The sequence below is a fragment of the Pseudoliparis swirei genome, chromosome 21 (genome assembly GCF_029220125.1).
Source record: "Pseudoliparis swirei isolate HS2019 ecotype Mariana Trench chromosome 21, NWPU_hadal_v1, whole genome shotgun sequence".
Lineage (NCBI taxonomy): Eukaryota > Metazoa > Chordata > Actinopteri > Perciformes > Liparidae > Pseudoliparis > Pseudoliparis swirei.
Window position 1 is genome coordinate 8,680,891 of NC_079408.1, and position 23,250 is coordinate 8,704,140.

At 41.2% G+C, this 23,250-nt stretch overlaps 1 protein-coding gene across 1 annotated transcript in view; it reads left to right on the plus strand.

Annotated features, from left to right (window-relative positions):
* LOC130211897 (collagen alpha-1(XXV) chain) overlaps positions 1-23,250 on the plus strand; it is a 152,789-nt gene that overhangs the window by 127,538 nt on the left and 2,001 nt on the right. Inside the window, exons 14-35 of the mRNA XM_056442933.1 lie at positions 1,392-1,436; positions 6,454-6,486; positions 6,797-6,832; positions 8,543-8,587; positions 10,076-10,138; positions 11,243-11,311; positions 12,066-12,110; positions 12,452-12,496; positions 12,744-12,821; positions 13,660-13,683; positions 14,883-14,927; positions 15,051-15,095; positions 15,288-15,368; positions 15,447-15,509; positions 15,595-15,645; positions 16,530-16,556; positions 16,663-16,743; positions 17,101-17,136; positions 17,705-17,749; positions 19,590-19,643; positions 20,031-20,057; positions 21,250-21,303. Of these exons, the coding sequence (XP_056298908.1) occupies positions 1,392-1,436; positions 6,454-6,486; positions 6,797-6,832; positions 8,543-8,587; positions 10,076-10,138; positions 11,243-11,311; positions 12,066-12,110; positions 12,452-12,496; positions 12,744-12,821; positions 13,660-13,683; positions 14,883-14,927; positions 15,051-15,095; positions 15,288-15,368; positions 15,447-15,509; positions 15,595-15,645; positions 16,530-16,556; positions 16,663-16,743; positions 17,101-17,136; positions 17,705-17,749; positions 19,590-19,643; positions 20,031-20,057; positions 21,250-21,303 (1,092 nt within the window). The remainder of the gene's footprint in view (positions 1-1,391; positions 1,437-6,453; positions 6,487-6,796; positions 6,833-8,542; positions 8,588-10,075; positions 10,139-11,242; positions 11,312-12,065; positions 12,111-12,451; positions 12,497-12,743; positions 12,822-13,659; positions 13,684-14,882; positions 14,928-15,050; positions 15,096-15,287; positions 15,369-15,446; positions 15,510-15,594; positions 15,646-16,529; positions 16,557-16,662; positions 16,744-17,100; positions 17,137-17,704; positions 17,750-19,589; positions 19,644-20,030; positions 20,058-21,249; positions 21,304-23,250) is intronic.

Consider the following 23,250-nt stretch of genomic DNA (forward strand, 5'->3'; position numbering starts at 1 on the left):
AGACTTATTCCCGACTGTTAACACATTGGATTCACTGTAATAAGGAGCAGCACCGTGTTCTGTGGAGAGTGGGGGGCACATCATGGCTCCATGTACAGTTAGAGAAACTACATCGAGAGGAAATTGCTTCGGCGTGAGTTCAGGTCAATCCGGTCAACAGGAAGCCATGTTGTCATTCCTTGGTCATGTCGAGCAACCAAAAGATTGATGTTCCCTTCCACCATTTGTTTCTTTTGAAGAGTTCTACAAACAAGAAATGGGAATATCCATTATTTGGGTATTTTAGAAGAAAGCTATTGCTCTGTTGGAATATGTTAAATATCTATTTCCAATCTTCGTATTCATGTTGAGTCCCTTCCCTCACGCTGGGAATACCAGACTTCAAATACTACACATTTTTAAAATGTAATTTTGGGCTTAGTTTAGTTCAGCCGGGACTCCCTGCTGGTCACCATTGTAACCTCGAACCAATGGATGGATTAAAAAGTAACAATGCATCTAAACTGATGAATGCCTGATGTCAAGCGTAATGCTTGTTGCAGTAAGCTCATTTTTTTAAAGTTCCTTGTTAATGTTCTCCACAAAGACACAAGCTTTTGATTTCAAATGGTTGGAATTGCTTTTCATTGTATGATTCACAATCGTTTAAGCTTAAATTTAAAACCATGTGGATTCATGAAAAGTGATGGACAATCAGAAGACTGCCAACGACAGCACTGGAATTCACGCCAAAGTACGATTAGCTTTTATGTAGAAAGGAGCCAAATATGTTAACAGAAACTATTGTTTTTGGCTTTAGTGCCATCTGAAGAGCCACAAGGCAAATTCAAGAAAGCAGTGCCAGCCTCTGACTGATAAAAACTGATTGTTTGAGAAGCACAGAGCTTGTTTCAGGAGGCTCATTTCCTTGAACTCCTGACATGAGTATAGTATCCTCCACAGGGACACAATCCTTGGATTTGGTCACCTTCAAATTCTGAACACAAGATGCAATGAGAAGTTATCCATCAGCAGGTTGAGCACTGTTCACCATCTCAGTTCAAGGTGCAAGGACAGTGAACTTTAGCTCCTTCAGATCAATTGTCTGGAAACCATCCATCGTTGGGGTATTTCAGTGCATCACCTGCAATCATATTTGAACCATGTGCGATGCCCGAAGTGAGTTCAGCATGTACAATGCACTTTTTTCCTTTCAAGCATCCATTACGCTGTTTTACACGGCAGTCAATCACAGAAGGCCTACCGTGTGTTGTGCGTGTTCAAACAATCTGATGATCATGTTCAATATCTTTTTTTATTTTCCATTCCCCGCCGTCTCGTTTATGTCGGCGTTGACGCATTCTTGCGATCAATGGGCAGAGTATGATTTCCCCTGTGTGATTTCATCACAGGGCGATTTGGGTGAAGATGGACCGAAAGGTGATCTTGGAGAGAAGGTATGTACATTCCACTTTAACTTCCCTCCTCTGTGTTTATGGCTTGGAACCTGCACAGAGAAACAGAAAAGTCGGGCTGTGGCTGTAAAACATAAAAAAGCAGTTCATGCTAACCGTCTGAGAGGAGACCTGTGGAAGCAGAAGTAGCTGAGGTCGAGTCCCATCACCACAACAGCAATCATCCTGGCACTTGATGTCTCTTTTTTGCTTAATATGGACTTAATTGCTCTGCTATGCTGATGCTGCATTTTCTGGTCGGATGGCTCCTGCATTAATTTGGACCATTTATCATCAGGACCGCTTGTCAAGTTGGGATCCACTTCCAACAAAAGGCGGAGTGGAGCTGGACAGACTGTTCAGAGCTAAAGTAATAGTTTCATATTTATGTCCAAGTTCCTTTTGTTTCCGTGCATTGACATCATGTCCTGAGTCAGATAATGCATCCAATCCAGGACCTTTGCTGTTATTGGTTTTTTTAAAGCAGCATTTATGAAAATAGGTCACAGCTTCAATTATGTTGGGCGACCTCAGAAGATGGGGGCCTCTTTACCCATCAGATTTGTTTCAGAAAACCAAATTATGATATGGATTGGAATAGACAATTCTTTGAATATTGTGGATTTGGCTCGCGTAAAAATTGCTCAAACTGCTGGGAAAGGATAAAGAGTCCTCCCAAAAGTTTTTAAGAAAAGAGAGCTGACAGGAAAGGATTGGGCTTCTTTTATTCACTGGAGAAGCTGCATTTTGCGAGAGATGCTGAGTTAGGCGTAAAAACAAAATACAACTGATAGACCAGCATGAGACAAGAAGCAGTGTACTCAAAACGTCAACAACTTTTATAACTTCTCACTTTATGGGAACTCAGACTGCTGAGTACGGCTGCCAAAAAGGACACCGTTTGAGGGAAGCAGATGCAGGATATCATCTGTGAAAAATGAGTGAATAAAAAGTGGGGGGCGATAAAACTTTGCTGCTCTCAGACGCTTTGATCTGGTCTACCTCAACGCAGTAAAAGCAGAAAGAAAGCGCTGGGTTTTTCGCTGCAGGGGTGAAAAAGAAAAAAATGGAATTGAGCATCGAGGGAATTCAGAACTCTGCAGCCAGTCACCTGCCATTCGTTCTTCCAGAGCGTGCTGCACTGTATTTCACAATAAAAAGAGACAGAAGGTAGTGAAAAGACTTGGAAGCGGTGAGTTTTTTTTTATCATTACGTACGGATAGGATTACCTCATCTCCTCAGCTTGTCAATTTCAGGATGTAAAAGTGAGCATAGTGCACAACATATGGTCGAAATAATTGTTTTTCAATCACGACGTGACTCACTATGCGGATGAGTCTAACACATGTCGGATACACAGAGGATTGACTGGTTTTACAGTAAAAAGTAAAGAGAACATGTCTCCTGCATGCTCATATCCACACACACAAAAGGGCTGGAGGAGAATACGACACGTCTGTCCACAAACTGAGCCTTCTGTCACCAGAGTCGTGTGTCTGATCAATATCACCTGATCCTGTTGTCTCACTGGCGGAAGAGGAAACCAGAGAGTAGAGGGGACAGAGGATGGGGAGGGGAGAGCGTCTCGAGACTACCACACTGATGATGCCAAGGTTAACAATACACGGCACGCACTGCGGGGGAAATGTGGTTACGCGGGTCGAGAGGTGATGCAGTGAAAGCTTCGGTACGGGGAGCGGGGAGACCTCGGGGAGTGCAGAGCGGGGAGAGAAATGGCAGAAAGCAGTCGGGCCGGGCGACAAAGAGAGCTTGTTTTGACTGCATGCTGAAGGAGAATAATGCACAGGACATGTATGATATATGTTTATATGTTTATTCTAGAAAACAAGTTCAAATCTGTTTCCCAAACAACCTAGAACACACTGGTCATCAGGGGGCGTCTCCTCTGGTTGCAAAAAGAAGTCCGATCGTAAAGAAGAAAAAATGAGCCTACATCTCACTTGATTTATTACGTCAATAAACATGAGTAATGAGTAATTAGAGGCAGATTTGTTTGTCCAGCCTGAACTTTTTCTGACATTATTGTATATGTATTCCCCTTTTGTTTTATTTTATTCTATGTTTACATGAATAACTAAAGGTTAGACTGGAAACAAGAAAACCTTTTGGTTAGCTCTGTCCAAAAGTAAATATTTGATGGGAGGTTATTTTCCTAACTATCATGACCAGTAACTTCCTAGACGCACCAGTTGCTGCTTGGCAACTGGCTCTTGCCAAGAAACAATCTGACACAAACAAACACCCCCCGGAAAACTTCAGCTTTTGTTCGGGTTCACCAGAGTTATAACGTGTTAATTAGTAAGCTTTAGGGATGTTTTAAAAATGTGCGTCACTAAAATACGATATCATCTAACGTCCTGCATTATAACCTCTTCAAGTGCCTTGTGTCAAAAACTAGTTTAATAGATTATATTATTGTGCTCACGTGATCCATATTCCTAAATAACGTTTAATCAAACTGCCACATAGAAATCCTGTAGGCCAGGTGCAATAGGGACTTAACAACAAGTTATTTAACATAAAAATCATATTTGCTAAGATAATCATGTAAATGTAAAAGTAGCAAATTGCGAATATCTCACAATTGTGCTAACGTGCAGTATTTGAGTAAAATGTAATGTCACTTTCCACCTCTTTAAAGTATACATCATCTGAAATTATTAAACCAACATCAACGATGACCAAGATACAGTTTCAACATCCTGACCTCATTTCTAACAAATCATCAGCGCTCTTAAAAGCTTTTGTTCTGAACCATTTACCTCTGATGGATTCTGCCTATGTATTCAACAAGGTGTGAAATTAAATGTGACTCCTCTTGTTGAGAAAGTTAAACTTCAGAGATAGGCACATTCTTCAAAGGTTTACAAGTAAAATAAACCCAAGAAAACTCTTGGTTTTGTGAACTTCCAGGCTGAGCTCTTGGCTCTGGCCGGTTGTGGTACCGTGGTGGGTATACTCTTTGAATCCTGAGATCCGGTCCAAGCTCTTATGAACTGGCCGTGTTTCAACTGTTGGCAAGGCCTCTCCGACCCGGGAGCCAATCACAATCGGCTTCGACTCCCATATATTCTCACTCAGTGACTAACGTCGATATTCAGCTGAGGCCGCGAAATTTGGTCATTTTAACTAATGATCATAATTTGGTGACATGTAATGGGTATATTTGTCACAACTCTGGTCTGGCTTCAATGGCTCGCCCATTAATTCTCTCCATCTCATTGGCTCTCACACAGGCAAACAGCTGGGAAATAGCCGGATTAACCAAGTATTCATAATGAGATCTCCGTGGTATTAGCTATACATCCGTCACAAAGCAGCGACAGCTCTGGGTCCCTATAATGAAGTGGAGCTGTGGCGACTGCTCTGCTCTGTGGTTGAATCGCAGGCTGTAACCACACCATGATAATTGGCCCAATTGGGACATGTCAGCACTCTGTGCCACACCTCAGCTCACCTCCCAAGTCTACCACTTTTCCATGCCATGGTCCATCATTTGGAATAGATTAAACTTGTGAACATTCTCACTTGGTTCTTGGGCTATGTGTCACTTCTGTCTGTTTTGTCAAAAATCTTGGCTTAATCAGTTCAGCAGCAGGGGAATGAAAGTGTTAATCGTGTGTGTGGCATCCTCCAGTACTTGTGTTCGCATATCTCATGTTGACTTTTTAATTAGAAGTTTGTCAGATGTATTGTACATTCATATTATCCCCAAAATTCTGAGATTAACAATGAGTAAAATAATCCTATGTATATGTGTAGTCCCGAGCTTGAGCTAAAGTAGGTCATTTTTCTGTCTAAGATGTAACAATTAAGTACAGATGTGTGGCATTCTTCGATATCTATCTTGCCAAAAAGCAACAGGTGTACAGCAGCTCTCAGTTTCATGTTTGTTTTGTTGAAACAATTACTAAACTAAGGCTAAAAGAAAAGTCTGAATATTAGGCCTCTCTCTGTATAAAGTGTCCTGTTTTATTACCATTGTAGCATCATTTTATCATTTCCTAGGTCAACGTCACATGACATCCATGTAGTATTTGACCAAAAACATTTAAGAAACTGAAACTCTTTAATTCATCTTCGATAATATAACATGAGGAGCCTGTTTGCAGAACTCTCAGATCCTTTGTACCCTCAATAAAATATCTATATGAAAATGCCCCTATACTAACTGGAAGGGTAACCTTTAAGATATGAATAGAGGCACTATGCAACAAAGCCCAGCTGTAAACAGTAACAGTTGCTGCAATTAAACATGCCTTGTGTGCTATGCATCGTAATGACTCCCATAAAAAGCTGAGGGCGAGCGGCATTCCTTCAGCAACTTCTGAGCAAGGCGTACGTGTAGTGAAACCACAGAGTCTCCTCCCCACTCGCTTTTCCCACCAACTGCCCATAATTACACTTATTGGCCCCTTGTTTTATGTATGTTTTTACTGTACACTGCTATAGTAATACAGTGCATAGTAAGCAGCGTCTGCATATTTAGATGATTTAGCGTGAAACAAATGTGGTTTAAGTTGCTCTGTCCACTTCCAGTTCAGTACCCTACCTGAAGAGATGCAGTGAAAAGGGTTCAAATTGTTGTCGTTAGTAAGTCTCTTATTTTTATAAGGTTGGGGATTTCTTTATAGTGTTAGGTTTCATGTCATCTCCAGGATGCTTCTGCAGTCTTGACAGTGTGAAGACGATGAAATGATTGACAGCAGTTCTACAAATGCTTTTGTGAAAGGTACATTCAATCTGAACGCCGCTTAGAAGAGCAGACAATTTGCTCACTAATTGGATTTCACACAGTTTCACCCCAGATAACTCAGGGCGACAACGCAGTTGTCAAATTATCTTCCGCATTGTTCAGTGACAAAAGGCTTCTTTCTGTGTCTGTAATTGCACAATAATGTTGGTTCCTGTGCAAAAGACTAATCCAGTCTTCATACTGGACAGTTTTCCATTCATGCCTTTCTAATTTAATTCAATTCTTTCTTCTCTTTCTCTTAGGGAGATGCAGGCTCTTCTGCAGCAGGCATCAAGGTGAGGGCTACGCTAAGATAAACGCTTTTCCATGTCCTGTTTGTATGTTGCTATGAGTCATTATATAATATATTATTAGGTGTCATCGAAATAGAAGTTTGCACTACAAAAGTCAAAAGTTATTAGGTATATTTATTAGTTACTGAAGGAACTTAGTCAATAATTTAGTCGACATATCTGATCCGTTATAGTGATGGACTAAGAAACGGTTAACATGTGGCACATACCTAAGGATGGATTTCTGAAGAGCTGGAGCAACCTAACCCAAAAATTAAGCAGCTAAAAAGTACATTATTTTCATGTATTTCAGGGTGAACCCGGAGAGTCTGGACGAGGTGGAGTAAAGGTAATAATTACACTTTAGATAGAAGTAAATTAAAGAAAGTCATGTAGGAAAAAACTTATTTTGTTGAATACATAGTGTTTAATGATAATAGGTCTCTCTATTTATAAATGACTATGGGAATACACACATCAAAACAAGGTTGAATGTAAAAGGTGAAGCTCTATTGTGCAATATTTAGTTTGGATAAGAGCTCAGTTGAACCTCACTGTTTCAAATGCAATAAGGATGGTGGTACGTGGGTACAGCTTGAGTACATCACAGTGCTCCGACTCGTCTTACATTGACTTTGGCTTGATACTTGTCTTGAGCCATCATTCATAAGGTCCCAGGTATCATTCTATGACTTATGGATATAGTCTTTACCGAGGTTTTATTCCTCCATTTGTTATTGTTAAAAGTATTGTCTAAAACCACCAGATAATCCCAATAGTTTGCTCTGCATCAGTCCTACAGAAGTGTTTTTGTTTTTTCAAGCAACGTCTGTCAGACAGTTTTTCTTCTGGTGCTTCACCCTTTCCAAGAATATGATTAAAGAACCAGTTGATGATGAGAAACTAATAAAACGAGCATGCAGCAGAAGAGGAGCTACTTTCCTAATGCCATTACTTGTCCCTTGACCAGACTGCTTCGAGATTGCACCAGTGCCCCATCTAATTACACTTTTTAATCCCAAATGCTGCACCCCATTAATTCCCCTCTCTTTTCTCTGTTTGGATGAACTGGTTCCAGACGGACTGAGGGACTTTTTTTTTCCTGCTGTGGTGCAAATGCGACATTCGTGGCCGCTACTCATTTTTTAACTGCTTTATCTTATCTCTCATTTTACAGCCGCTCTGCTTTTGCTGACACACTTACAAATTATATTTCTCATCAAAATGGCCATCAGGAGATGGAGTTGTTTTTCCCGATTTAATATTACCATTGGATGTCATTCAAGTGTTGGTGAAGTAGCAGTCCACGAAATAAATACTTGTATTCATTAGTTCTCATTCACCACAATGGAAATAAATGTGCAGCCCTCTTTCTGATCCCCGGAGGGACGTCACAGTTGATCCCTCTCGGGCTAATCTAATCATTTATTTTCATTTGCCATAAATAGTCTTAATAGAGCGTGAAATTATCCAGAGTCAGACCTTTTGTTGTTAAAAGTCTTGCAGACGCCTCACCAGAGATTTGACCTCAGATTTTTTTCCACAGTTGAATCAAATCTGAATTTTTTCCCAATTTTCCACTTGACAACGAGGCCGACGTTTGACTTCCTAACTCGACCGACCTTGACACGACGGCGGCTCTCTCAAACAGCTTTCGCTAATTTAATCCAAAGTATCTGACCGTTTTTTTCCTTCCAGGAACCATAAACTTTTCCCTCCTGCCCAAACCAATACAATCATAAAAATATAACTCAATTGCACTTTGTGAAAGGTTGAGTGTTATAACAAGCACTAATCACGCCGTCAAGCCACGGCTGCATGACTTGGTTTGAAAGTGCATGTGCAGTACCTTCTGCTCGTGCTCGCCCGCCAGCCAACGACAGGCGTCAGACGCTCGCGGACAGCAGGCCGCCTTTCAGAATCACAGCAGCTTGAGAGCCAGAGAAAACACAAATATGAAATACAGTGTAGAGCGAATAGAACCCCGAGGAGCCCACACATGAGGCTTGACTCAGCTTAGCTTGGCTTGGCTGTAACGTGTCACACTCTTCCTGTGTAGGGAGAGCCAGGACTTCCAGGGCTGCCTGGACTCCCAGGGATAAAGGTAAATGCTTCGCTGTTTTCATCCCCGGTCATCCCCCCCCCCCCCGCTGTTGTCCCTGTCCATCCTCTCCAGTCCGTCTGAGTTCAGCGCGAAGCTCCGCTGACCTATCGTCACGCCTCGCGCGCGACACATTAATTAAGGTCACGCCATCCTGTTCTCTTCCCGCTGTGTGGGATTTGTACCTCGACTGGAAGGTTCCATCTGATTTAAGTGTCAGGCGCGCGGGAACAGCTGCACACTCGGTGCAGTGAAAGGCAAAGAGCTCGAGGAAAGCGACGAGGCCAAATGGTCCACGCTTTTGATCTGAGCGCGGCAGAAGGAAACGCTCTCATTTAGCTTCAGCGTGGAGGTCTGTGAATTCATTATCTGAACGATGCTTCCCTGGTAACCGACTTCTACTTCCTGAAAGTGGCATCGAGAGACTTGAGGCCAAAATGTGTGAAAACTGCCGCTCGCTAAGGAGAAGAAGTGCTATTTCTATTTGATTATTTTAAAAATATGTCATTAAGCTTTTCTTGATTTAGTGAAAGAGCTTGCTTGTTTATTATATCATTCAAAAGCAACAGGAGATGAGGAAACAAGGGGCACCCACGAATTCACTGCCTCCTGCTTAAAATACCAACCACCTCAGTGTTGCTCAGGATCATTAGCTTCAAATATAACGTGAATGCAAGGAATGCTCACACTGGCATGATGCGATGACGCTTGTTGCTGTTTTGTATTTGTTTTTCTCCTTTTGTGTGCTTTTTATGTGCTGGCCTTATAAATAATTTAAAAAAGAAGCCCTTTTTTAACATTTACTCCTGTTTTTACTTAAGAGGCCTGAATGCATGATGGATTCTAACAATATTTTTGCTAACGTAGCACACTCTTGTTCTAAACTCCGCTTGCACTTCGTTCTGCTTTGTTCTTGGCTCTTTATCCAATCAATGTTTAAACAATTGGGAGGCGAGTGTCCATTACTTCTTCAAAGGCTTGCAGAGTGCCTCAACTAGAGCTGGTGGGAGCTCTGGTTGCAGATGGTAGAGCAATACAGTTATTTCCCAATCACATGACATGCAAATCAAATCAGGCATCTCACCTCATACTGGAAGCTCACTCCTCATAAGTGAAAGTGCAAATGCAAAATATGAAAGCGTCTTCAGAGGTGGCAGGAAGCCTGGTTTTTGCACACACACCTTTAAGCAGAACAATTCTCGTGCCCTGATGACTTTCTAACAAGTTGTCACGTCTATTAAGTCTCATACGAGGGAGTCATTAATAGATGTAAAACCAGGGTATGAATTAACAAGCCAATTATGATGTGTGTGTGTGTGTGTGTGTTTGATGCACGTGTCCCTGAGTTTGTGTGAGCAGTAAGCACATGCCTGTCGTTTTGAATACGCCATTCATCTTGTGTATGAGTTCAGTTGTCATTAAACAACGGTTACGGGTAACGCTGAACGCACCGCGGGAAAATAAGTGACAACCGCTTCTTTCTTTTCCCAGGGCGAGCCTGGATTCCTCGGCCCCCAGGGAGAGCCAGGGCTTCCAGGACTCCCTGGAACGAAGGCGGGTGACTTTTCCTTCGTTGCAATAATCTTTTGCGTCAAATTGTAAGAGCGACACGGTGCATATTTTAGCCGTGACCTTCAGTCTCGTCGTCATTGAAATCAGCATTTCTTCTGGTTTCATGGTCTCGTTATGCATTCGTATCACTTTGCAGAAGTGATTAAGCCCCTGTTTCTTCAAAATGTCACTGGGAAGTGGTCAGAATGAGCTAATCCCCGCCGCTCCCTTTGAGTCTTGACATTATCACACTGTGAGGCCAGCGGTGATAATCCAGTCGCGCTACAATTAATGTTTTCGTTGTCCTTTTGCATCAGGCTGTTTGCGGTGCAGCAATAATCAAGGTATATAATGGTTTTGCATTGTCATCTGGCATATTGCTCACTCAAAGCGTCGAGCTGAAGAGGAGGAGCACTGCGGCACATACTTTACGTGATAGTTTTTCCTGATGTTCCCGATTGCCCACAGGTTTGAGACAACATGGGGTTTATCCAATTTTTCAGAGGCTACTGCTGAGCTCTTGTTTTTTTTCAAGAGAGTTTGCAGATTTATTTGAGCTATTAAGTTATCATTAGTAAGCAGCTATTTGAAGAGAAAAACCAGAGCCTAATTGACCCAACAAGGCTAAATAATGGTTGTGTCCCACTTGGTTTTAGGTATCATAAATAAGTATTAGAGATTATGGGTTTTGATTTACACCACACCCCCCTCTACTGGCTATTTTAAGTCACTTTAAAATGAGTGAAAATACGACCAACCTTCCCACAAAAGATTAGCATTTCAGCTCATGATTAGCTCATGCAGATGTTTTTTTTTTAGAACGTTTCACAATCAGTAAGACGAATGTGCTGACTCAGCATAAATACCTACGATTCACCACGTAAGTCGACCGAGTAAGCAAACTCACAGGTATAATATAGCGTTGTCGATCCCTCAGTCACGTCAATACTGCCAAACATTAAGGAGATTGAAGTTCATGCCTGATGTTCAGTCAGAAGATGCATCGCAGCTCCTCTGCTGACAAGAGGGAGAAACCGGGCTCTGTTCAGCGTGACAAATACAAGTTGCAGAGGTAACTTCTCTTCGTTTGCTCTTTTGTCTGTGTAGGGAGGCAAAGGCGACCACGGCCCACAGGGAAAGGGTGAAAGAGGAGAACTGGGACCCCTTGGACCAAAGGTCAGTTATTAAGTGCATGTGCGCAATGCGTATACAAATGGCATTAACTCTGGATTAAACCGGATCGTTCAGCAGCGTGTATTTAAAAACGTTCCGCTTGTTCACAACCGTCTCCTCGCCCATCTAATCTATAGCTTATTGCTGCCATCTAGAGACAAGCTGATTTAAGCACACGCCATAAAGTTCCCAGAGTTTTGAATAAGAAAGAGTCGAAGGCGTCCCAAAGCAAGAGCTAATTCTATCCGTCAAATAGTCAGCTATCTTAACAAAGAGGGCTGGCTAACCCATTACAGCCTGTAATAAGTTCAAGGCTTTCTCTAGAGTCTGCGAAAAGTAAAACAAATATAAATGAGTTTACCATTGTTTATGTCTGGCACTGAGCCAGCAGGTAGCTTAAGCTCCAGTCTAAACTGAGACGACCCACAGATTTGCTTCACCTCCTATTAAAAACCCCAAAAGTGAAACCCCTTCTGTATCAATGCCAGAGTTCAAATAAACACTTTCTCCATCGCTTGGCAGCTTTGGCATATTAAAAGGTGGTCATGTCAGTGAAGCTGACCGCGTTGAGTATAGAGCTGGAGGTTATTCTTTTGTGAGATATGCATTTGCAGTTTTTTTTAAATAGTGGATTTAAATTGAACCCATGAAAAGAGTGTTTATCAATTTCATGTTTATAGCTCAAGAAATGTGCTTGTCTTGTTTAAAGTGTCCCTCGTGACTCTGTTCATCATCTATTTTTTTGTCCTCACGGCAGGGTTCACAGGGGGAGTTTGGTACACCCGGGTCTAAAGGTTCAAAGGTGAGCGTGGCAGATGTGTTTTCTTTTCATTTGGTGAACACAGCCCCTTCATTAGCCGATCCTTTTGTTAGATTTCACAGGTGATTCCGATCTTGGATTTCCACATTCTGCTTAAATGCACTTTAAAAAATAGCATCAGACAAAGCAGATACATGCCCCTGTACCAGGTGCTCACATTGCACACATATGAATTAAAAAAGGAACATTTTAAATGCATACTAAGTTCCCTCAAATCATACATGATAAAGAGGGAAAAGTCACAAACAGCATTATTATGCACATGTCAGATTAAAAATACCGTAACTGCCTAAACCATAATGATGAGTTTTTTTTCCCGTTAGGGGGAAAGTGGAGATAAAGGAGAGCTTGGATCATTTGGCCCGAAGGTAAGCGCTTATATTGCCTCTAGCCTTTGCTTTCTTACACAATTTCCTGATGCACGCTGAGTAACATTTAATGCTTTAATTTCCCATGACATACAGCATTACACGTTGATTACCAGCAGGGGGCAGCAGTCTAACCTCAGCAGTGTTTCACTGATATTGGTCATAAATGCGGGTAATGATGTTGTGTTTAGTGCAGTACAGAAGAACGTGGGGTTTAAATGTGTTTTATGATGTCAATAATGTGCAGGGGCCCCCTGGACAGAAAGGAGACCAAGGAGCCACTGAAATTATTGACTACAATGGAAACATTCAGGAGGCTTTACAGGTCAGACAAGTCATTAACTTCAACATTGATGTCATTGTTGTTGCTTCAGAAAGAGCTACATCTGCATTCTTAGGGGATGAAGCGGGCAACCTCAGAGATGAGGAAGACCAGACTGCGGTTGTAGTATATAGTTGTATTAGTTTTTGTATAATAATGTAAAGATTACAAGGTATACAAATTGAGAAATACAAAAAGAGTAAAAACAACCTGTCCAAAAAACAGCCAAACAAATCCTTATTTGAAGCATCTCTCACCTGCAGATCCGTCTATGGTAAACAACTGGAATGGCACCAAATTATTGGACAATACTTTTTATGTAGCATCTTTACAATCTATGAAAGTTTCGTTTTTTAAAGATATTTAGGGGTTCTGTTCTAATTTCGATTAGGAGTAAGTTAGTTAAACAAGACTCTCCTAAACAGTCTTACCATTTAACACATTTCACAGTACACACAAGCATACACTGATTGTTCAAATGTAAAAACAAAGACCTGACATCACATTTAATCAACACTGAGTAATATCAAATTAACTATTGCTAATATATTGCTACAGTTTCTCAATCAGGTTAGCCAATTTAATATTGATTAGTTTACCTTTACATAGAAATTAAGACAAAGGAATGGGCCTATGGGTTCATAAGAAAATGTGTTCCTAAATTTAAGTGCAATGCTTTTCAATTACCACTATTCAGAGTACGTCATCTACAGATAAACAGGCTAATAATGACTTTGAGGGTGTATCTGTGCCGAAGTGTGACATAAAGGTTTATTTCCAGTGTGACATGCATTTTTATCTCTTGCCTCCTCCCCATAACCACTCCTTCGGCCTACTGCAGAAGATTACCACAATAACAGTCACGGTAATTAGGCTCTGTGTATTATTTGTGCTGTCATGTCCATAAGTGATTCATCTCAGACCTCGCATGGGCCCAGCCAAATCCCAACCCTGGTATGCATTTCTTGTGTCGCCCAGATAGTGTTTGCCTAACAAGGAATGACCCAACAGGCTGTGCGAGTTGTTGGTTTACACCCTGAATGTTGGTCAAAGAATATTTAAAAAAAACCTTGTTGAAAGATATTTCAAAAGTGTTTTTTTCTAAAACTCACCTGACCCTCTTTTTGGTCATTCCAAGCACAGAGCAGTCGTGATTATATCGAGGCTAGATTGCAAAGTAGACCAAGTGGGCTCCAGAACTCCAAGGCCCCGACTTGTGTTGATGTGACTGAACTTTTGTTTGGGATTATGCAACAAGCATAATATTGATTGATATGATAATACCATACAATGGGTGCTGCTTGATCACCTAATTATTAGGCTCTGTTCAAAATCTAGTTTCAACACCTTCATTGTTTCTTTTTTTTTTACTTGTGTATTGCATACTCCTAAATCATAATGTTCAATTTATATGTAATCAAGCTTCCGCATGGCAAATCTGGAGCCAGGTAGTATTCCAGGATGTAAAAACTGTAAACATTACAGAGAAAGTGGGAGGAAGGGGGTTATCATGCCACTGACCCCTGACTTCTCCGGTACCAGCCAAGTATTACATTTGAGTAGCCGATAAGCTCAGAAGGCTGAATGCATATTGATTTTCTGTGTCAAAACCTCATGACTTTGGATTAGAAATTGTTGAAAGTTGACTAGTTTTGAAAAACACAGTAGTATGAAGTATCATTTGTGCAATAATAAATATGATGTTGGGTCACAGTGAGCAACATTAGCATGGTTAGCATTGCACATAGATTGAAATCCTTATTTACGGTGATCTTATGGAATTAATAGGTTTAGTTTCACACATTCCAGCATCGCGTGTGCTAAGAGTCGCTCCATGTTTATTCGTGAGTTTGTTGCTCACTCTTCTGATTATTATTGTCATTTATCTGTATATTGTTGCTAACATGTTTTTGACTTCGGCATGTGTCTTTCAGTTGAGTGTCGTGGTTCGTCACTGATTGCTAACATACATTTGATCTTGAAACAATCAACCCCCATTAAAAGTATATCTCCTCAGTTTAATAGGAGTCAGGTTGAAACTTCTGCGTCTCTCTGTGTGTTCAGGGGCCTGCTGGACCTCCTGGGCCGATCGGACCGGCGGGTATAAAGGTGACCTCTAAGCTCACGTTGACTTCAACAACAAAGAAATCACAACATATTAATGTCCTGCAAGGAAATCAAACCGGTAACATCTGCATTTCGACTGTTTTTAAATGTCTATTTGTACTCCAGGGGGATCGTGGGATGCCCGGTCTGCCTGGACTCGATGGGGAAAGAGTGAGTTCATTATCTATACACACTTTTTACATTTGTAATTGTTTTAAAATGTGGTTATTAGGGATTAAATAAGATGATACATATTAATGTCTATTACTATATCCAAAAATATTGTTGTTGATATCCACAAGACGAATAATTTACCTACATTAGCTCCTTTTTTATTATCCGTTGACATGTTTCCTTTCTCAGGGCTACAAAGGTTCCAAGGGTGACATGGGAATGCCTGGAGCATCAGGGGAGAAAGGAGCAACCGGTTTACTTGGTCTACCTGTAAGAATCTAGATCTCAGTGTTCAGAATACTTCTCAGATAGAAACAAAACGTGTCTCATAAAGCGTTTGCTCCACAGGGTGTCAACGGGCTAAAAGGAGATAGAGGAGATTCCGGTCTGTCTGGCCCTCAAGGTTCTTCAGTAAGTGACATGAAAGACATTTTTTATGACTCTCCATAAACATACTCAAGTAGTGTTATATAAAAAATGTGTGCAAACTTCACAGATCGTCGGCACTCCAGGGCTATCAGGGCCGCACGGACCCCCAGGACCCATGGTGAGTGTTTCTGACAGGACTCATCAGTGTTGTGCTTATTAAACATGTTGTACATCCTCCCTTTCCATACAGGTAAACTTCTACCTGTATTCTCAGACAGCATAGCTTTTATTTTTATTAATTATCTGATTTATTTGATCATAATAATTTAGGATAGGAATATATAAGCATTTTTGCTTCTACCGATACCTTTTCAGTCTTTCTGTTTTGTATATTATATAGAATAGTATTGTGTTGTAGTGCAATGATTGTCTAAACATAATAGACAATACAATGCAATGACAAAAGACAAGAATAGGCCTGTTTCTGCTTTTACACTATATTAATTATTGTACTGCATTCCATCTGCACATCTTCACCAGCCGGCTAGAATTGAGGTAGCGATACTGGGAAAACAACTTGATCTAGTTGTAGAGAATAAGAAATACATATTAATTGTGAGATCAACCACTATCTGTCACGCCGGGGTAGGGTAGACCCAAATGCACGACTCAGGAGATAGATAATGCTGATAAAGATCCTTTACTGAAAGTATTGTCAGGAACGGAACAGACCGAATAAACAAGAACACTGTGGAACGCTCAACAGCTTGGTCTGAGAAACACAAAACAATCTGGCAGAGGACAAATGCAAGTGAGGGAACCGAAGTAGACAAGGACTAATTAGGGAATGGGTAACAGATGAGATGGGCGTGAAGACCAGGTGAAGGTAATGAGGGACTAACGAGGGAGTGATCAGAGGCAGGTGAGGGGAGTTGGATTGACGAGATGGGAAGCAGGATCTGGAATGACATGATAGTCAGTGACAGGATGAAAACAACTAATAAAAAAAGGAAGGTGTGGAGCTAAACTGTGGCACTAACTAATGTTTTTAAATGTTTTCAGGGCCCCCATGGTTTCACTGGACCAAAGGTAAATCTCAACAACAACGTTTGAAGGAGCACGTATGATAACAACGTTCAGGTTGCAGAATCGGTGTCATGTTCGCCTCCTTCTCCTGCTTCCTTTGTTATTGTAGGGAGAATCTGGTTTGCATGGCGTGAGGGGTATTCGAGGGGAAATGGGACACAAAGGGGATCGTGGACCATTGGGTCTTCCGGTGAGTACCGCCGTGCACCATGGGACATCTCCGACCACAGAGCCCTGTCCTTGATTCCCTTAGACATCCATAGAAATGTCTCATGTGTACATTTGTAGCCCTGTCTGTGTTCTTATTGTATGCATTGCTGCACCCATTTAAGTGAGTTTGTGTGTGTGTGTGTGTGTGTGTGTGTGTGTGTCTGTCTATATGGCCCTCTCCATTTTCTGTCTTCATCCTCATTTGCCTGGGCTGACTCCCTGTAGCACACAGTGTAATGTAGTTGTTGTAAACCCTGCCATCAACCTGTCCTAATAAGTGTTCATCTGGTACTAATCCCGCCTTGTTCATGTCACTCATACCTCCATAACCACGCAGGGAGCCTCCGGCTTGGACGGCAAGCCCGGAATTATGGTGAGTGTCAAGTGACCAAGAGGCTTCACCAACCAACGTCGGCTTACTTTTCTCCCTATCACCCTCCATACAGCTTTCCCCACCCGCCCCCCTCCTCATCACACAGACACACATCCCCCCCCCCTCCCAAATCTGTTACCACCATCAATACCACTTGTGTTTCACTGTGAAGAGAAAGTTCTATGAACATCTGTCAAACGTTTACGTCTCAGCAAGGTGTCATGAGCTGAATTAAGCCGCACAGTTTAAAAGCGACCATGCAGACGGCTGTTACAGCATTTCAAGGCCCTCCGTTTGTCCCGTGTTGCATTAACTCGGCATTAACGCACACTCATACATTAACTGTGTCGGCAGTGTTGTCGGTGTGCTCTGTGGCCGATGCATGTGTTCTAGCAGCAGTCCTGTGTGCTGCTTGTAGCTCAAACGTGCCGGGAATATTGTACAAATGCGAACGTGCAACATCATTTTTGCTTTCCATCTGGTATTTGTTTGGAAAGTGACCTTTATTTTGAAATACCTGCGATAGTCCAATGATGTGAAGTCACCATGACAACGCTATTCTTTGCAGGGCACGGACGGTCCTACGGGTCCAGCTGGGCCAAAGGGCGACATAGTAAGATCAACATTTAACTTTTAACTTACACTACCGTTCAAAAGTTTGGGATCACCCAGACAATTTCGTGTTTTCCATGAAAACTCACACTTTTATTTATCAAATGAGTTGCAAAATGTATAGAAAATATAGTCAAGACATTGACAAGGTTAGAAATAATGATTTGTATTTGAAGTATTAATTTTTTCATGAAAACTCACACTTTTATTTATCAAATGAGTTGCAAAATGTATAGAAAATATAGTCAAGACATTGACAAGGTTAGAAATAATGATTTGTATTTGAAGTATAAATTTTTTTCTTCAAACTTTGCTTTCGTCAAAGAATGCTCCTTTTGCAGCAATTACAGCATCGCAGACCTTTGGCATTCTAGCTGTTAATTTGTTGAGGTAATCTGTTGAAATTTCACCCCACGGTTCCTGAAGCACCACAAGTTGGATTGGCTTGATGGGCACTTCTTGCGAACCATACGGTCAAGCTGCTCCCACAACAGCTCAATGGGGTTGAGATCTGGTGACTGTGCTGGCCACTCCATTACAGACAGCATCCCAGCTGCCTGCTTCTTCCCTAAATAGTTCTTGCACAATTTGGAGGTGTGCTTTGGGTCATTGTCCTGTTGGAGGAGGAAATTGGCTCCAATCAAGCGCTGCCCACAGGGTATGGCATTGCAAAATGGAGTGATAGCCTTCCTTATTTAAAATCCCTTTTACCTGGTACAAATCTCCCACTTTACCAGCACCAAAGCAGCCCCAGACCATCACATGACCTCCACCATGCTTGACAGATGGTGTCAGGCACTCTTCCAGCATCTTTTCACCTGTTCTGCATCTCACAAATGTTCTTCTGTGTGATCCAAACACCTCAAACTTGGATTCATCTGTCCATAACACCTTTTTCCAATCTTCCTCTGTCCAATGCCTGTGTTCTTTTGCCCATACCAATCTTTTCTTTTTATTGGCCAGTCTCAGATATGGCTTTTTTTTGCCACTCTGCCTAGGAGGCCAGCATCCCGGAGTCGCCTCTTCACTGTCGACGTTGACACTGGCGTATAGCGGGTACCATTTAAAGAAGCTACCAGTTGAGGACCTGTGAGGCGCCTATTTCTCAAACTAGAGACTCTAATGTACTTGTCTTCTTGCTGAGTTGTGCACCGGGCCTCCCACTTCTCTTTCTGCTCTGGTTAGAGCCCGTTTGTGCTGTTCTCTGAAGGAGTAGTACACACCGCTGTAGGAAATTTTCAGTTTCTTTGCAATTTCTGCATGGAATAGCCTTCATTTCTAAGAACAAGAATAGACTGGCGAGTTTCACATGAAACTTCTTTTTGTCTGGCCATTTTGAGAGTCTTATCGAACCCACAAATGTGATGCTCCAGATAATCAACTAGCTCAAAGGAAGGCCAGTTTTATAGCTTCTCTCATCAGCAAAACAGTTTTCAGCTGTGCTAACATAATTGCACAAGGGTTTTCAAGGGTTTTCTAATCATCCATTAGTCTTCTAAGGCGATTAGCAAACACAATGTACCATTAGAACACTGGAGTGATAGTTGCTGGAAATGGGCCTCTATACACCTATGGAGATATTTCATTAGAAACCAGACGTTTCCACCTAGAATAGTCATTTACCACATTAACAATGTATAGAGTGTATTTCTGATTGATTTAATGTTATCTTCATTGAAAAAAACAATGCTTTTCTTTGAAAAATAAGGACATCTCTAAGTGATCCCAAACTTTTGAACGGTAGTGTATGTCTGACTAACGATACAGTATATTTTAACTTTCATTTTAGGTGTTTAAAAAAAAAGTTTGATGTGATTGCAACACTGATTCATTTGTGTTAGGGTGAGAGAGGAGCATCAGGCGGACCAGGACCAAGAGGACCGTATGGACTACCTGTAAGTACATTAAGGATGTTGAAGAAACAGTCTCTTTATTCAGGGATGAGTACACATAAGTACTTTATACTTAAAGCTAGTATCAGTTCATTATTATATCAAAACATTCATGTGCTCTCTTATTCTGGTTTTGGGAAATTCCTCCAGCCATTCAGAGAAGGCTTGAGTTAAATAGTGTCTGAAATAGAAAGACAAAGTCAGATGTAAGCAGTAGATTAAATACCCCTATATATATATAATTCAGTTGTTTGATTACCCACATGTATTGAACAAGGTCTGATCTGTGTACTTATGCAGGCTTTCATTGAGAGAGTTAGATGCATGTTAACATTTGTGAAACTCCGTAATGGTGAAAAAGCTCATTATTATTATTGTATTTATTTGCAGGGAGCTGCTGGAACAGCAGGCTTGGATGTAAGTATCTTACACTTTGTTTATTCAGTTTTCCCTGAAGTCATAGGTGACAGTGAATGCATCTTCCAGTACAGGGGTGTTTGGCAAAAAAAAGCTTTTAAATATAGAAAAAAATAACATACAAAATGATTATCAAAAACCAAGCTTAATGTGATTTGACTTCTAACAACAGTGATTGTTTCATTAGCAGCAGGTGTATAATTAAAATAGACAGACATCCAATCTACATGCACAAATTATTGCATGCAACAGCTCAGTTTATCCTTTAAATGTAAAACTCATTCAACCAGTATCACATATATGCCCATGCTCTCATGTAGCATGATCTAAAATAGCCCTTACATCCTCAAACAAGTACATCCAAAGTTAAAGGTAACCTATGAATATAATCTGTAACCCGTTTGCACGTTTCCAAAATGCAACCGAATTAATGTATAGTGAGATAATAATTCTACAAAATGCACAAATCCTAAATAACAGTATCCCAGCATCCATCATACTACTTCTTCCTTTCATATTCAAACGCATGATGGTTGACTTCATGTGTATTATATGATGCTAACTATCTAATCAGTGAGAGTCCAGTAGATTTTCCCTATTTTAACATGGAGCTTTGCTGTTAACAAATGCATACTGACTAGTTAGTATAGTTAGTTGTATGACATCAAATTAAATATATAGTGCGTTCCACTTGCATTGCATGTGGGTTTTGTTAATCCGAGAAATGCCTGGATGTATCCTACGTCTACTAGATGCACTAGATTAGCAACGATGACTGAGCATGAGACGTGAGCTTAATGAACAAACTCAAACGCCCCAGAATGCATTGTGGCTGTTCACATTGTACAAGCGTGAACTGCAAGACAGATGGTTTCCGTAATTACCGATGATTAGATTACATAATGACCAATACGCTACAGCTCCAGTGTCAAAATGCATTAAGCTTGTTGTTTTTCTGTGGATGCGTTATGACAAGTGATTCGGAGGAATTGTTGATTTTTCTTTTTTCTACATTTAAAAGCCAGCTACTTATTGTATATAATATACATATCCTTGCTGCGCATCCCTCTACTTTCCTTTTTCCTTTAGTTTGATCCTGATGTGTTTCCTCCAGCTTGGTCAGGACAGGAACACGCTCTCTTGTCGTTGCCTAGTAAAGCCAGAGTAATGAAGTAGAGTTGAACTTTTACAGGGGTTGGCAGGCTTAAGGGGAGAGAAAGGCGACCTTGGGGAAAGAGGAGAAAAGGTAGATGTAGATAGGATGTTATGGCTTGACAACCCCTTAACATATACGGCACAGGACTGATGTCAATGGACAGTGACAGGAACCATAGAGGTATTTTACTTTTTAAGATACATTTATTTTTCTCCTCATCTGTAATTCACAGATCAGAGTATATATATATATATATATATATATATATATATGGCTGTTGGAAAGAATTGAGTAGTTGACAGGAATTTTGAATTAAAATGTATAAAGCATATGTATATTTATGCCTTCTAATGAACTACTTATGATGTGACAGATACATAGCATTTTGACTTTCTTAAGAGAGTTACTCATCAACATATGTCTAACTAAATAATTGGATATCAAGTCCATACAATATAATGTATTTCCTTTGCATAAAATATCATTCCCAGTCCTCTCAAACATGTGTTCTCCACTTTTGAATGATTTGTCATCTCATTTCTCAAAATCAAATCTCATTCTGGGGCATCAATAAAAAAAAAAGTGATGTCCACATGATAGCCCACACAAGTCCATTGACAACAGGCTCTTAAGATTCACATTTGTTTATATTTCTGTTGTTTTCATGCATGAACATACTTAAAACATGTCACTTCCACTTGAGCCTGTTGATAACATCTGCCTTGTTTGTGTTTACAGTAGGTTTACTGTTTATTTGTTGGTGCGTCATCTGTGTGTTTCCACAGTCACTAACACGACGAATGTGTTTCCTAGATGTTTGATGTGTTTGAGAAACTGTATCCCATTGCTAATAGATAACTACGCTGTGCATCTGTTTGCCAACGCAAAATAGATCCTCGCTCTGCTCCTGTTCCAGCTGTTGCTAAACACCTGTAACAGAAGCAGAGCTACGAGGATGTGTTTTGTGTTGGAAAGTGGTTGACAAAATGCTGTCCACTCTGAACTCGAAAGGGTACGGATGACATCAATTGAAAGACAATCAAGGAAAAAGTGTTTACATCTCATCCCATGAGGGCTGAAATGTAGCTTTTAGTGCAGTTTATTACAAAGAATTGATCATTTTAACTTATTTTTATTTCAACCTCCCAACATTTGATGTCCTCTTTTTTTCATTTTGTTATTGTCTCATGCATGTTCTGAATGACATAAGGAAGCTCATTATAACCTAAAGTTGGAGGGATACAGTTTAAACCTTTCCCGTGTGTAGTGGATTTAATTCTGTCTTCCTGGAGGTGTTTTCCCCTGCTTCTCTTTCTCATCCTTCCTGCCCTTGACACACCGTACGGTGGTTAGCTCTGTTTTGTTTTTTAAATCCTTCCTATTGTAATGTTCCCTTTTCCCGTCCTCTTCCTGCCCTAAGGAATGTTTTATAGAATACCCGTTACTGTCTGGTATCCCCTCCTATCTAACGTTGACCATGTGTCTTTCTCCTTTGTGAGTCATCGACTCCCTTTATAATCACTCCCCTGCTAATATCAGTGCTGTCCCAAATGTAAAAACATTTTTTTTTAAATGATGCTAACTTGACCACAACATTGTATCCACAGGGGGAGAAGGGAAAGAAGGGCAAAAAAGGGCCTAAGGGCGAGAAAGGAGAACAGGGTGCCCCTGGATTAGATGCACCCTGCCCATTGGTATGTCCCAAGCTGGAAATCGCCTCCCCCAGCCGCGTAGAGCAGTCGTCCCCGAGCAAGGATGAGCGCCCTGTGGCTAAACAGATACCCGGCGTCCACCACACCACAGCGACCTGACACAGAGTCCATTCCGCTCCTGTAGCTCTGCCATGCAGACACAAACACGTGTCGTCAAATGCCGAAACACATCTAATTGGGCCGGATCGTGGTATCAGCAAGCTCACAGGGCAGCTCCTCCCTCGTCTCCGTCCCCCCCCGGTGTGTCTCCGTGGTAGAGAACGGACTCAGGGGTCAAGGGTCACGCGCCTCTCTCCCAGTAACACTCCTAGGTCATCTTTGCAAA